This window comes from Fringilla coelebs (genome assembly GCF_963513975.1).
Source record: "Fringilla coelebs genome assembly, chromosome: 6".
Lineage (NCBI taxonomy): Eukaryota > Metazoa > Chordata > Aves > Passeriformes > Fringillidae > Fringilla > Fringilla coelebs.
In genome coordinates this window covers 47,460,481-47,475,517 of record NC_140034.1, presented here as the reverse complement: position 1 = coordinate 47,475,517, position 15,037 = coordinate 47,460,481, and the positions used below count along the sequence as shown (strand labels likewise).

The following is a 15,037-nucleotide window of genomic DNA, read 5'->3' as shown; positions in this document are numbered from 1 at the left end:
GGTCTCATTCCAAGAGAGACAGTCCAACATATCTTCCACAGTCATGTGTGAAAACCACAGCACAGACAGTTGGGATACAGCTGGTACTTAAGGAGTAGACCTGAGGTCAGTGAAGCAGTTTCCATTGCAGCTACTCCCGATTAACTAACTGCTGTCAATCTGCTCCCTCTCAGCTGCTATAAAATACAAATATTCTTCATATCACCTTCTTATTTTTAAGTTGTGGTTTTCAGAGTAATTTTCAAAGAGTTTTCTTACTGCTCTTTTGTTTAAAAGTGGTTCAATGCACTTATAATTGCATTTAAAATGTTTGCTTGGTACTTCCAAAACCTGCACATCCACCAGTTTCTGCTGATGCAGGTGTAGGCCCTCACCTGACAGTCTGACAACAGCTCAAATCCAGCAAGCTGACCTCAAAACCAAAATCTCACGGGTAAAGCCATATACAAATGTTGATGCAACTGTTCAAAGTGATCTTGTGTCTGGCCCAGTTCCCTAAAGGTGGCATGAATTTTGGCTAATAGCGTGTGCCAGGAATGCAGGGCCATTCAGAGAACGTTATTGCTGATGTTTTTTCATTTTCAGTACAAATGCATAAGCATGACTGCAACATTCTAAAAGGCAATCTAAAAGGATTAGGGAATACAGAACTTCGTTTCAACAGCAATGAAAAGCAATTACAATATAGCAGCATCCATACTTTTAAACCTCAACTTTCTAAAATCTAACATCTTCATATTGCCCGATGCACGTCCAGTCAATCTGTTCTCAACATCCCATTTTGCATTTCTTTACCTGTTAGATTCAATTGTTCAACCTGAGTTCTTCCCAAAAACAAAGGATTTCTGCTGAATCTAAGTTTGCATTCAGCAGAACGCTCCTAGCCAGAAACATCTCTGCAACACAGTGTCAGAGTTGCTAACACCAAATGACATTAAACAAACAGCAGGCCTCCACTGCCCTGCAATTAAAATCGATAAGAAGCCTGTATTCTTCAGGACTCCTTTTCAAGTCTAACAGAAAGCTCTGGAATTGCCAGCCACTGGAGGTTTTTATGGCTTTGCTTTTTATGAATGCACAGCCGAGCAGGCGATAAGCGCTTTTGTGCACTTGGCTGGTGTTTGCCCACGATCACGACTGTCGATGAGGTTTTACTGGTGTGAAAGATGCCAACAACACCCCAAGGACAGACTGGGACATTCCAGCACTTGTCAGAGAGGTGCCAATTTGCCCCTAAATCAAACATGCCACAGCAATGCTGATAACAGCTTTAGACGCGGGTGCCAGAGGAGAGAGCAGTCAGATTGTGTTATTTACCACATCTAGAACAAACAGCCTCCAACTTCCACTGAACTTGTGACTCAGGGGGTAAGAAGGCTAAAAACCTTATTTATGCTAGAGCTGTCAGCCAGTCCCTGATGCCACTGCACTCACACACATCCAAGGGTGCCGAAAGCAAAGCGCTCTGAAGCACCGCAGCAGTGCCAGGGGAAAACTGAAGAGCACAGACCGGCTACCTACGTGTATTGTCACTTCATCCCAGAGGCCAGAAACATTCCCAGAGCACTAGATGATGTGAGGATGCACAAGGATCCCTGCTCCAGAAGGTCGTGTTAGAGCACATTGCAGTGTCTCTACCCAGTTAGGTGAGCCACAGCCTGTGCCAGGCTTTGGTCCCAGTGCCAGCCAGCACTGTTGGTGCCCACTTGTGCTAAGGAGCCAGCACAGGCACAGCCCTGCACTGCTGCAGCTCCTGAGCTTCTGGGGCAGAACCAGCTCACACCCCGTCAGCTCACACCCATCAGGGTTTGCACATGCATTACCTCCACCTCCATGCTTAGCACAGCTTTATCCAGGCTGATCTAGCAGGCACAGCTCAGCTGTAATCCACATCCAGCAGCAGAAATGCATCCTTAAAAACCATCTGGATTAGTATCAAATTTGGTAGAGATATGAAGTGCAGAGAAGGTTACAGCCAGTAAATCTCATGGTTTCATTCAGGTCCCTGGGATGTTGATGGAGCTCATCTGGTCCATTCCTCTCTATAAAATTATACAAGGCAGCCAGTAACACTGATGTGAAGGAGTTGGGAGGAAGAAGTAAATTTACAGGTGGTCCTTCTTCCTTACTGTCTAGGCTATTTTCCTCCATTTCATTCCACAAATTCAAACTTATTTCAGCTCATTACTATAAAGCAGTCACTTGACACTTTGGGAAAGAAAGCACACATTGCCTGGCTTTCCCATGACTATTTATCTTCCTTGTATTGCAATAGCAGTGCTGCTCCTCCAAAATATCCTGCAAAAAAACCATTTCATTCTACCTTACATTTATCACAAGATACTGGAAAGTGAAGAAACTACTTTCATTACCACACCATATCCTAACTACACCACTAACTAACTAAACCACTCACTCAAAGCAGAGTTCAATTTCTAAATACCTTTTAAAAGACATGCTCTAGAATACCAGTTTTATTTTACCAAGGTAGGTGCTAATCTCAGCCAAATTTTATTCTGGTTAATCAATGGCTGCCTATGGGACACTTTGCTCCAACTGAGTTAATTTCCACCCTCAGTCTCAGTCCAAAACTTGCACAAGTTTCCCATGGTATTTCACAGCCACTAAAATTCAACAGAACACAAAGTCTCTTCTACAGACCAAAGTACCTGAGACATAGGGAGGGTGGGGAGCAGGCACAAGAGGCACAATATGAAAAAAACAGTGACAATAAACTCTGCTTCAAACTGACAAATGTGGTGTTTGAGGGGGGTGGAGAGAGACTGCACTTCCAAAGAGAACACAGCACTCCACTTTAGCAATCAGACAGGAGCATCATCAGATTGCATTTGTTACAGGGAGGAGGAGGAAACTGAAGATACACAGGGCTGGGGGTTTTGACCACAGCTCACACTGACTGCTGGCACACATTGTATAAACAAACAGACTGATTTCCTCAAAGTACTTTGAAACAGTTTGATTACTTACCAAGTCATTTCCAGCAGAATTCCTCAAGAAAAGAATCCCATGGCATTTTGCACATATTATTTCAATAACACAATAATATAATTATTTAATATATATTATATAAATATTACTATAGTATTAATAATCAATAATGTTAATAATCAATAATATAATAACAAACACAGACCATATACAGGTTTCCTGAAACAAGCACTGTTTCTTTCAAGAGGAAGACATCTGACAGAAAATTTACCTTGGAAAAAGCAGTCAGTCTCAGCAGAGGTTAACAGCTAGTATCAAAACCTGCTTGAATGTTATCTCCAGTCCTTCATGTAACAGGTGCAAGCAGGTGGCCCTTTACTCCTACAGATACAATCCACCGAAAATTTCTAGAGATCAGGCTCTTCTCATAGCATGTCACATTTTCACAGTCAGTTCAATTTCTCTATTTCACTTGACAGCGAGACTTGATGGATGCGTAATATTTCCTATTAAAGCCATATAACAAAAGAATGCCACAGAAGTCACGAGGAGATAACCTCAGTGCTTGAAAACCAGAGTGCAATAAGCAATTCATAACCTCAATGCTTGAAAACCAGAGTGCAATACGCAATTCAGACACCAAAGAAGGCTCAGCATTAACACAATACACCTACAGCCTTCCATGGGCTGCAAAACCTGCAGGATTTCAAAGGTCTGTTTTCTCCCTCACTCTTGTAGCTTCTTTCCTCATTTCTGTAGTTCAAATAGGTAGTTGCCCAAGTAAGACCAAGTCACAAAATTAAATAAAATCTACAGAGGGCTGTCTTGAATGAACAGAACTATGAAGGCATACAATTGACACGACTGGGTGACACTCAGATGCCTGTGCCTGGCATACTTTACATGCTGTTGAAACAGGATGCTCAGACAGCTTAGTGCCAGGGTACTGGATGACCTGTTGACACAGAAAACATCAAGTGAGCAGGTTTATTTTGTGTGAAGTGCTGAGATAACCAATTATCAGTACCTTCTGGGTCACAGCTAAGATAACAGCATACAATCACATGAAGTTTACTCACACTACAATAAAGCAATACACGTTTAAGTTATTTACTCATTGTCAGGTTTGACCACATTTTAATGTCTTCTAAGACAGGGGTGAAGAACAAATAGCCTCTACAAGATCTATTTAGGATGAATATTAGGGGGAAAAAATAGGGCCTTATTTGCTGAAGTTTGTAAAGATCAGATAAAGCCATTGCACAGAATACAAACACCACTGATTCTTAACAGGGTCAGCGCAGGACAATCTCTACTTATCAAAGCCCCAGGATGGAAGATCTTTGCTGTTGTCTCTTCCCCTGTCTCCCCTGCCCTGCACAAATAATTGGGCACAGGCATTTGAAGGGTGTAAGAATGAGATTAGCAGCAGAAACCATTTCCTGCATTCATGCTCCTTTGCTCTACTTGTCAACATCCGTGCAAGAGATGAGGCACCTCCAACTGCGGTGCCCTGCAGCTTGCTGTGAAAGAAAAGACTCCAGAACCAATCCCAGCTCATTTTCAGATGACATGGGAAGGGGATAGCTACTGCAGGAACAAACACTCTCTTTGAAGGCAATTCCTTGCTCTGCAGAAAGAAAATGCATTCAGTACAAGGACCTCAGCCTTTGTGGCACAAGGGATGAGCAAGAGCTCTGTAATCCTTGCCTCTGCTATTACACCTGGTGACTTTGGAGACAATCCAAGGAAATTACCTGGTGGGTGATTTACATTCTGTGCTCAAACCATGACCCAATTTTCTGTACTATCCAACTGATATAAAAGTGTGTAATATTAGCACTGCAATGAGAAAATACTGTAAAAAATTGAAACAATCTAAAAGGATCCCTGAGGTTTCATGAATTCATTGTAGGTTTGCAGAGGAAACCAACAACTTCTGAGCACTGAATTTCTGCACATCCAAGCCTGCCCAGTCTCCCTGTGTCAGTTCCAGCTGTCTGAGAGTGAGCAGCTTATTGCAAGGGTGACCACACTCTGTCTACACAGAGGGAGGTAAACCTGTGTTCTTGCCCAGTCTAAAACACATAAGGAGAGACAGAGGGAAGACCACTAATTGTTAGAGATCTACATCAAAACTACTGGTGAGATGGTAAAAACCTGCATACAAATGGTATGTGATTTAACATATTTACTACAGACAAGAGACAGCAGTCACCTGGACAAAGTTCATACAGAATTAGCACCATGAGATGCTTAGTGTTAAAGAAAAACCAGCTGTACTATAAATAACATAATATTAAAATATTTCTACACACCTGGTGCACAATGCCTTGCAAGTAGTTTTAATTATCCTAATTTTGGAGATGAGTATATGCAAGTTTTCCTCTTTACTAGCTGGTCCTTACCTTTTACCTTTACAAATTGCTCCCACTAGGAAGCAAACAGCTGTCCACATAGTAAAGTTAAACACACAATGATAACTTCTTAAGATTCAAACCAAATATTACTCCAACAAATGTACTGTATTTCCTATTATTGTAAAAGAATATGTATGCTCTATTTCTAGGGTAAGAGTAAAATTAATAGATTATTATCAAGAGCACAATTTGTTAGGATAAACAAAGATTTTTCTACTAGTCTATGATCTTCGTTCACTAAAACCAGTATATTTCTCATTTGAAGTAAATACTGGTGTAGTTATATACAAAGCATTTACTTTTTAGAAAAGCTCAGCAGATCACAGAGGGATTTTACGGTTAAAAGCAAAAAATTCAGTTCCCTATTACAAATGGGACAAAACTGTGTTGTCAAATGAGGTCTCATAAGTCCACTTGCATTAGCAAAATATACCTGAGATGTATGTTCCTAGTGAGAGCTTTAATATGAAATTCAAAGATCCAACTCAATATTAGCAGAAGAAACTTAAAAGGATCCAGAAGCCCTGTCCCAGGTTTATTTTGACTTTGGTTAACATTTTTCGTAAAATATTAAATTATCACAGTGATTGTGAACAACAAGAGATAAAATAAAGATACCTACATGGGGCACTTTGCTAGGAATATCTAAAGGCCACTGAACAACCTGCAGTAAAATTTCCTATTTTTTGTAGCTTATCACTTTTAAAATGATAAAATCTCAAGGCTGCAGACTTGATGCCTGAAGTATTCCTTGCAAAAGTAACACAGAGTTTTCTTCTAAAACTCAAGAAGGATTCAGTCAGTTTTGAGCAAATGTGTGCTCATTATCTCACACAACTGGAAGTTCTGACAGTAAAGCAGTTCAGAGAAAAAAACCTGGCTTTTGTCATGGTGGTTGTAGCAAGCTTTAATAAAACACTAGCTTCCCCTGTGCCTCTGTTTTATTGTAATGTTTCCAAGGGGTCACATTTTCTGTTATAAATGTGGTTGTTAAGGAAGGAACTACCATTGAAGAAATGTGGGACAGTATTTTTGAGTTTTGTGGAGTTTTGTTGTTCTTTGGGGGGTTTTGATTGGGTCTTGGTGGGGTTTTTTTGATATTTTAAACTACTTACACTACACTTGCACACTTACTCAGGCCCTGCTTTGCACTGTGTGCAACTTCTTACAGCTCCTTGAACATAGAAAATGTTATTTTAGCATTCTGTACCATAGAGTAGGAACACAAAGAAGAAGAAAGTCTATATATCCTCAAAAATGGGTCACATCAGACAAGGGAAAAGCTCACACCAAGCACCTCTCTAGTTTTCCAGGTATGCACAGCCTGGAAGCCAGAGAAAACTCTTCATTGAGAGCAGCTTTAGAATTTCCTATTAAAAAAAAGAAAAACTACATAAAAACGTACAGTAAAATTAACATTAAATTCGATTACTACAGCATTGAATACTCCTATTTATTATATACAGAGATAAAAATACACTCTCACATGCATATCTTCCTGGTAGGAGGTAACAACTCCACACATCAAGCACTCCTGTAGCAGAGCCTAGCAAATGCCTGTGCTCTCCCATTACCATGCCTGGCATTATAATGGTTCTCACAGGCCATTATGCCAGATGAAGCATGACTGCACGACCAGGCTGAGTACCCCACCTAAAAACCCACCAGTCCAGCATCCTGCGTCAGTCAGCCTCCCCACCAGGTTTATTTGCATCTGGCAGCTCTCCAAGACATCTGAAACGTGTTGGACCTCTTGCTGGCAGGCAGAAAACACCTTGCCCCCAACGAGACACTATTTTCCATCTGGAACCGAATGAGCAAGCGTCCACAGCTTTTGTGCTCAGCCACTAATGCACATTAAACAATCTATTAACACACCAAATTAATGAGGTGGTGCCAAGTTTGAAGTCAGCTAAGCTCTGTGCCTGCACATAGCTCTCTGCAGCATATGTTGGCACCGCTGTTTGTAACACATCCAGCACTCAGGCATTTGGAGCTCAGCCTAATTAGTTCGCTGCAATTGAATCTCAACTCTAGCCTTGATTCAGCTGCAATGGAAGTTTTGAAAGAGGCCTATCTACACAGCCTTGCATGTTTTCTCCCAGGCACTTGAGGAGCCAGGGCAAGGAAGTGTGCCAGAATTGCCCAACCAACCATTTGACAGAGACACAGAAATGTGAATGCTGCACTTACTGGTTTTGTTAAGATCATTCATGTGCAACTTTTAAAGGTAGGAAAATTCTTTTCCTGGAGGAAAGCAAACATGAGAGAATGACTTGGAATGTCATACTGGAAGGATGATGGGAAAAGAGTGAAGGCCTATCCCTGGAAAGCCTGCCCAAATTGAAAAAATGCATAACTTCTGTGTGTCACGGTTTTTATTTCTCCACTGCACACAATCTGTCTTCACTGAGCACTAGTTTTTGCCAGTTTACAGTCTTCTGCTTCCATTTGTTTTTAGAAAACCTAAGCATCGGTACAATTACAAAGTCTTTTTTCTCCCCACAAAACTTCCTTGACCCAATGAATTTTTTTCCATATCCCACTGTGCATTTCAGAACAGAAATTGGATTTTCCCAATTATTGCTAGAGGCGTCTCCAAAAGGCATTTTACCTAAAAGACACCTAGATTTTCACCTTCCTTCCCCTTCAACAATCAAAATGCATTTCCACAATAATTTTCATGCAGCAATCACTGAACGCAACAAATAATGCAAAGACAGTGATTTCATCAAAGTGGCTTCCAGGCATTATCTACTAGTGTTGCCATTGAGAGGATTTGGTTTCTCATACTGCTTTTCTTTCTGATGGCAGTCAATTACTAAGTAAACACAGATTTTTTTTTATTATTATTTTTCCTTAGTCAATTACACAGTTATTTTTATCTACATTTCCTAACCTAAGAACTTCCACTGTCCCACTGGGAGAGAGAAATGGGGACTCCTTCTGATCTGTAACTGGACTGACGCTTGAGCTCTTCATGGCACAAACTTGGATTGGTCTCAGCCACAAGACAGCCAGACAGCCCAGAGCAAAAATGAAACTTCTAACAGCTTGCAAATTGGGAAACAGGGCAAGAGGGAGTAGCTCTGTACTGGCCAAGCCAAAAAATACTATTTCAATAACAAGGTCCCAAAGAAGCACCTTCTTGCAATATTGTAGCTAAGTGGCCGCACTGCAGCATAAAAGAGTAAGAAGGGAACAACAAAACCCTTTAGCCACTTCTCAGTCTCACCTGCCTCCAAAAATCTGCCAAGAGCCCAAGCTTCAACATCAGGCTGATCAGCAAACAGGGGCACCTCTGCAGCAGCAGCTCCTAAACATGAGCACACCTTCTTACGTGGGGCAGGCAAATGGCCTTCCCTCCTCCCTGGGAATACTTAAAAGTCAGCTTTCCAGGGCCTTTTCCTCTCAGATAAAACTTTACCAAGCACATTGACAGATATATAGTGTTAGGCTGCAAAGGTGTCTGCTCTGCTGCAAATTGGCCTCAACTAAACTACCTCGATCACCATGAGACAAAAAAAGTTAAATCTGTGTCTTCCTGCCATTGACAGCAGGGAATATGACCCTGATCAAGTCATATTTCTTTCTTATTGACAGCAGGGAATATGACCCTGATCAATTCATATTTCTTTCTTTCCACTTGGAAAAGCTGTGCTTACCTTGGAGGATTTATGTCTCCTTTTTCTGTTTTAAACAGAAGCAATAATCTGGAAGTCTGATTTTGAGCCACAAAAATCTCTAAACATACAAAAGTTCGTATCAAAACCACAGCAATTCAGTTTGCAACATTCTTCAGTCTGAAGGAAAAGTCATGTGTGAGCATGTGCACACACTAACTGTTTTATGGATCTTTTTTCCTCCTCAACATTTTACACAACAAGTATGAGCCAGTAGGTTTGGAAGTGTGTTTGCAGTAAGTCTGGAAAGACGGCAAAAATGGGATTTTAAATTGGAGTTAGGCTTTTTCTTCACGATGTAATGTATGTAAAGAGCGTGGTGCAAACACTGCATTGCCTTTAATAACTCTGTGAGTCCTGATTCAGGCGACTGGAATATTCTATCTACCCTCACTTCCTATCTCTGTGTGCACACACATGCAGCCGTGCTGCTAAGAGTCTGCCTGTTTCCACAGACCAATTTTCCAAACCCCAACCACTGGCCAGTCCAAGCTTATGTAAACAACTTGGGATTCAAACAGACTCAATGACAATCATTGCTGATTAAACCAAACTTATACAAAGGCAAAGTAAATTGAACCAGGTACAGGCATGCAAAGATAAGACAGGAGCTGATTATCTTGCATGGCAACAAAGGAAAGCTGCCACAATAGAACAAACCAACGGTCCATCAGTTTCCAAATTGCTCCTTCTGGTTACAGCCAACACTTCAAAGAACACAGGGAGTCAACACTGCCAAAAGTCATTATTTGCCACACCAAGAACAAGAGAAATCCGTTCATAACTTCAGTTTCTTCAGGCATATTTTAAGACGTTTATTTTAAAATTAAGAGGGTGAGAAGAAACTCTTCCCTCAAGCACCTAAATCTAAAATAATTCTTTTTAACATCTGACAACTTCACTTACTCTGTACAGTCATTTTCAACTGTAGGACAGTACCCAAGAGTTTCAGCAGGCCACTCTGAGAGCCAAGTTTCTTTTTCCACCTCTCCTCCTAGAGACTGAAAACTTGATTTTTTCAGGCTGCAGAACATTTCACCTCTCAGAGCTGCCCTCTCAAGGTGCACTGCTATGATAAGTGTGATAAGATGCCCTAGCCTGGAAGGTCACTGAGAACAGTGGCACTCAGTCATTCCCTTGCTCTGACAGCCAGGCAGATTTGGTGGCCCTGGCAGGACATTGCCATCCACGCAGCCAAGCTCTTGCTTGCAAAGCCCGAGTCTCCAAGCAACCACCAACTGTGTTTGCAGATGCCATGCATGTAGATCCTCAGCCACCAAGCACAATTTACTTGCCCTGGTAAAATCAGGTGCATGTATACCATATGCCTCATCTATTTACATGACATTTATTACAAAATCAAACCACGTCAAGTAGCTGAACTAAGAGGTTCTGTCCTCTCTACTAGTACTTTTAGGCAGGTTTTTTGAGTGGCAAATTAATGGCTGATTAACCATGCCTTCTCCCCAGAGAGGCTATTTCCACAGTCTTCAAAAATCAAGTATAAAAGAGGCACAATAATTCATTCCCTATTCTGCTCACTTGAGATGTTTCTCCTCTTCAGTCTAAGCAAATCAGAAATATTATTAGAAAAGACCTGTCTAGAATTAAATTGATTTCATCAGAGACTGGAGTGTCAAATTACCCTGGAGACTGAAAATATCAACAAGAGAGAATATACATTTCGCATAGTGAAAAACAGGTATTTCTGACACCTTATGAAAGAAATGAATCCGAAGAAAATAGGTCATGGCCTGACCTGTGCAAGACAGCCAGATTCCCTCCTTTAAGTCAAGGTACACAAGGGCCTTTGCTACTCACCAGAACAAGCAGCAATCCAACTAATATGAAACAAACAAAACAACCTAGAATCTGTGGATTAAAGCTTAGTGTCCAACTTCCCTTTTCTAAACAATATAGTACAAAACTGAGGTAAATCAATCCTGAGTATCAGCTCTTAGCTATTAGTATTCTACATACCACTGACTAAGATTCCTGAGCAGGAAAAGGGTGTGACAGGCAATCAGTAGATGTAGCCCTTATCGCTTGATAAACAGTGTTTTAACAAGCAGCCAGAGATACAGGTCCAGAGTAAGTTACATGGGCTATTCCAGGAGTTATTTCTAACTGTAACAATTACAGCATATAATTAAGAACACAGTCACACACTCCACACCACGCAGAAAACAGAAAGTTAAGCCCCCAGTGGTTGCTCCCATCTTGGCCAGGGCTCTCCACTCAGCTAAGGGCTTTATGCCCTGACTTAACACCACTCCCGTTTCCTCTCCTTCCCCTCTAAACATGCAGGACAGCGACAGAGACCTCCCAGGCAGCTGGAAGCCCCCGGAATAAAGCAGCAGGCAGGCTGCAGAGGGAGTCAAAAAGACAACAGGCAAAATGAGTTCAGTTTCTTACACTCGTTTGGGCAGGAGAAACTAACACCAAGGTCCTTGCACACCCCGAGGTAAAACCAGGCTTAGCATTCTATGAATGACTGCTTGTATGCTGACAATAGAACAATCAAGTACTTCCTCCAGTGGGAAAGGACACATGCACACCTCTGTGTGCGTCTGACGACTCCAAGTCCTTTCCAGCTGTGCACCTCATCCCTTGCATCCAGCTGCCTGCACAAAGCAGGTCCCGTGCCTCCTCCCGAGGAGACACTGGTGCCCAGCAGCTTCTCTGAATGAGACAAATCTGCCTCATCAGTTAATTTTAGCAACAATTCATCTGCCAGTACTCAGCACCTGGCTGGCAGGGATTGTACTCCAAACATAGCGTTCCTTGGCACAGCAGAAAGTAGCTTTGGGAGCTCAGAAAGAGCTGGAGAAGTATGGACCAAAGACTAGTAACTTATACCATGATTTAAAAAGACTAGTAACTTATACCATGATTTAACGGGCACAAAAAGCTTATGTACTACAAAAAAAAAAAAAAAATTGGGCTGAGAACAGTAAAGCATCAATTCCCTCTGCTGGTGGGAATCAGAGCTAGGCTGCCTAAAGGGTACTTGCAGATTGCCTTGTGAGAAACATACAAGGGTGTCAGTACTCTCTTCTGTCTCTTCAGTGCCCTAAGGAATTTAAACAATGCTTGGTAAGAGGCTTGAGACTATTTACTGCCACTGTCATTCGTCATTGCATCAGGAGAGCTCTGGAAAGAAGGGAAATGCTGGGGCTAATGCTTACACCATGGGTGTGTGTTGAGGGGGGAAACACGTAATGACTTACACATATTACAGAATCTTAATTCTTGCGCAAACAGGATTAATCCACACTGCAAATACTTGCAAAAAAAAAAAAAAAAAACCAGTTAAAAGTCAGGCTAGAACCTTAAGTAGTGAAAGGACTATAAGCTTGGTTTTTGTTTTTAAGAGTTTTCTTAGACTTGCTGTTAAGGTTTAGACATTAAATAAGATATTCAAAACAGTTTGCTGCACCATCTAAACGTAATTTGAGACACCTGAAAGGTCAGAAACCATAAAAGACAGCTACCTAAAACTCCTGGTTAGGGGCAGGGGAAAAAAGAAAAGGCGGGGGGGCTCCAATTCCCAAAAGCATTTTACATTGTTCAACAACTATCAGGCACTTCATAATTACAGTTATTACTCATTTTCTCATCTCATGGCATTATCATAAGGCTAAAGAGAATGGAGCCCACAATTACCTCAGCAGTTGTACCCAGTCATCTCCCAATTACATACACTCAGATGACAGCTGTTTCCCCTCCACTAAAATAAAGTTGGTACCACTTAACCTGTTGACCTAAACACTCCAGAATCCTCAAGTATGGAACAGAAGCACAAGATCCTGACCTGACTTTAGATAACAATTACTTAGAAATAGAACTTAAAATCAGAATACAGTAACAAAGTCATAAAAACTGACTTTGGTGTGATTTTTCTTAGGATTTTGACCACAAAATATCTTTCACTCTAGCTACTGGAATAAGCACATATACATGTAATGGATATACACACATACATATATGTTTGTGCATGAATATAATAAACACACACCACATTCCGACCTGACCTTCTCACCTACATTTAACACACGCCAATTGCCCAAGGGCCACACGAGCCTTCAGCAACACCTCGGTGGAAAAGCTGATACCTCACAGAGACACCTGTTGGGATGCTCGTGCACCACAGACCTGCTGGCTGGGGTTTGGCACTGCACTCTACAGACAGCACTACAGACAAAGCAACTTTCAACCTACCTGCGGTTCAACAGCACCCTCCAACCACCACCTCCCTCCTGTAGTAATGGAGAGCACAAGGAGGTAGAGCCGGGGCAATAAAAGAGGCAAGGAAAACAAGCATCACCTGTTTCTCATCCTCCTCTGACAAGACTGCAGCGCTGATAATTGATAGCACCTGTTCAATAGCACCTGTTCAATTAGGAACTGCTGCTATGCGGTGAGCATCGGCATCACACAGGTGTCACTGCTTGAAATCAGGAGCCATGCATCAAAATGTAATAAAGACTGGGTGACACTGCTACCAACTTCATTTCTGTGATCAGTATGAACAAGGCTCCCTCGGTAGCCTTCTGAAGAAAATTGCCTGAAACCAGCTCCTGCACTATCTAATAAACACCTAAGGGTTCCTGATCTGAGATACAGCATTTCTCTTAACTAAAAAGGCAAACTTTCCCCCGGAGAATGACTTTTGTTTTGCATCACACCTGCGGGGGAAAAAAAAAAAAAAAACCAAACCACCCAGAGCCCAAAGGACCGTATCTGCACGATGTTCAAGCCCGGAGCACCGGGCAGGTCTGGAAGACTCCGTGCCCGAGGAGCCTACGGGGAGGGGACGAGCGCAGGGAGGGGGCTCGGCAGCAGCGGCCCCTCAGGGGGCGGCCGAGGGCGGCGGCGGAGCCGCGGGCACGGCCGGGACAGCGCTCCAGCGGCGGTAACGGGAGCGCGGAGCAGGTGCCCGGCGGCAGCGGGGCGCTACTCACACGGTGAAGTGGTACACGAAGCACTTCCATCCCGTGGGCCGCTCCAAGAAGTTGTAGACCCTGCCCTGGACGCTGCTGCGGCTCAGCAGGGGCTTGCGGAGGCTGTAGATGGAGACGCGGGGGTCCAGGCTGACGGGGGGCCGCGGGCAGTCGGCGCTCACCACCACCACCTCGCTCCGCAGGCGCCGCGCCCGCTCCCGCTCGGGCGCGGGGCCGCATCCCGCGGGCGCCTGCCCGCCCTGCGCGGCCGCCAGCGGGGCGTAGTGGGCGTTCGGGGCGCTCTCGGCCAGCTCCAGCGCCGCCGCCTTCTTGCCGGGCGTCATGCTGCCTCTCCTGGGCAGCGACAGCCGGCCCAGGCTGCGGCTCTTGGGCTCGCCCGGCGGGGAGCTGGAGGACATGGCTGGGGCGGCGCGGCGGTGCCCCGGGAGCTGCGGGCAGCGCCGGGCGCCCCGTCCCGCCGCAGACACCGCTGGCCCGGCCCCCGCGGGGCGGCTCCGGCCGGGAAAGGTGCGGGGAAGCGGGGGCGGGCCCGGGCGCAGTCCCGGTGCGGCCCGGCGGGAGGCGCTGCCCGCGGCAGCCGCTCCCCCTGCCCGGCACCGGCCGGAGCCCCGGGCGGCGCCCGGAGCATCTCCGAGTTGCGCTCGAAAGTGTCGCTGTCCTCATTGCTGACCTTCGCCTGCAGCACCTGTGCCTTGGCACGGCTACGGCTGCGTGCAGGTGGCCTCTCACCTGTGTGAGGAGCTGCCGGGGCAGGGAGCAGCCTTCCAGAAACCCAGCAGACTTTCCTGCCTTCTCAGCTACGCCGGTGTTTCCCAGAACTGTGGCATCGTGTGGCTTAAGATGCTGGGGTTCAAACCCTTACTTCAGATTTAGGACCTCCAAAGCCTTCTGGACTTGCTGCTCCACTCTTTTTTGCAGAATTTCAGCACCTGGGAGCAGCAGAGCTCTGCCAGAGTTTGAATCCTCGAGTAGGCTCTTTTTAAAATGAGTAGCAAGAACTATGTGCCCAAATAACAGGTCT

At 44.1% G+C, this 15,037-nt stretch overlaps 1 protein-coding gene across 2 annotated transcripts in view; it reads right to left on the bottom strand.

Moving 5' to 3' along the window:
* The window catches only part of KCNQ1 (potassium voltage-gated channel subfamily Q member 1), a 329,750-nt gene extending 315,264 nt beyond the window's left edge, over window positions 1-14,486 (bottom strand). For both annotated transcript variants that reach the window (XM_084208526.1, XM_084208525.1), the window contains exon 1: window positions 14,017-14,486. In XM_084208526.1, coding sequence (XP_084064652.1) covers window positions 14,017-14,414 — 398 coding nt within the window. In that variant the 5' untranslated portion in view covers window positions 14,415-14,486. The remainder of the gene's footprint in view (window positions 1-14,016) is intronic.
* Window positions 14,487-15,037: the final 551 nt, after the last annotated feature.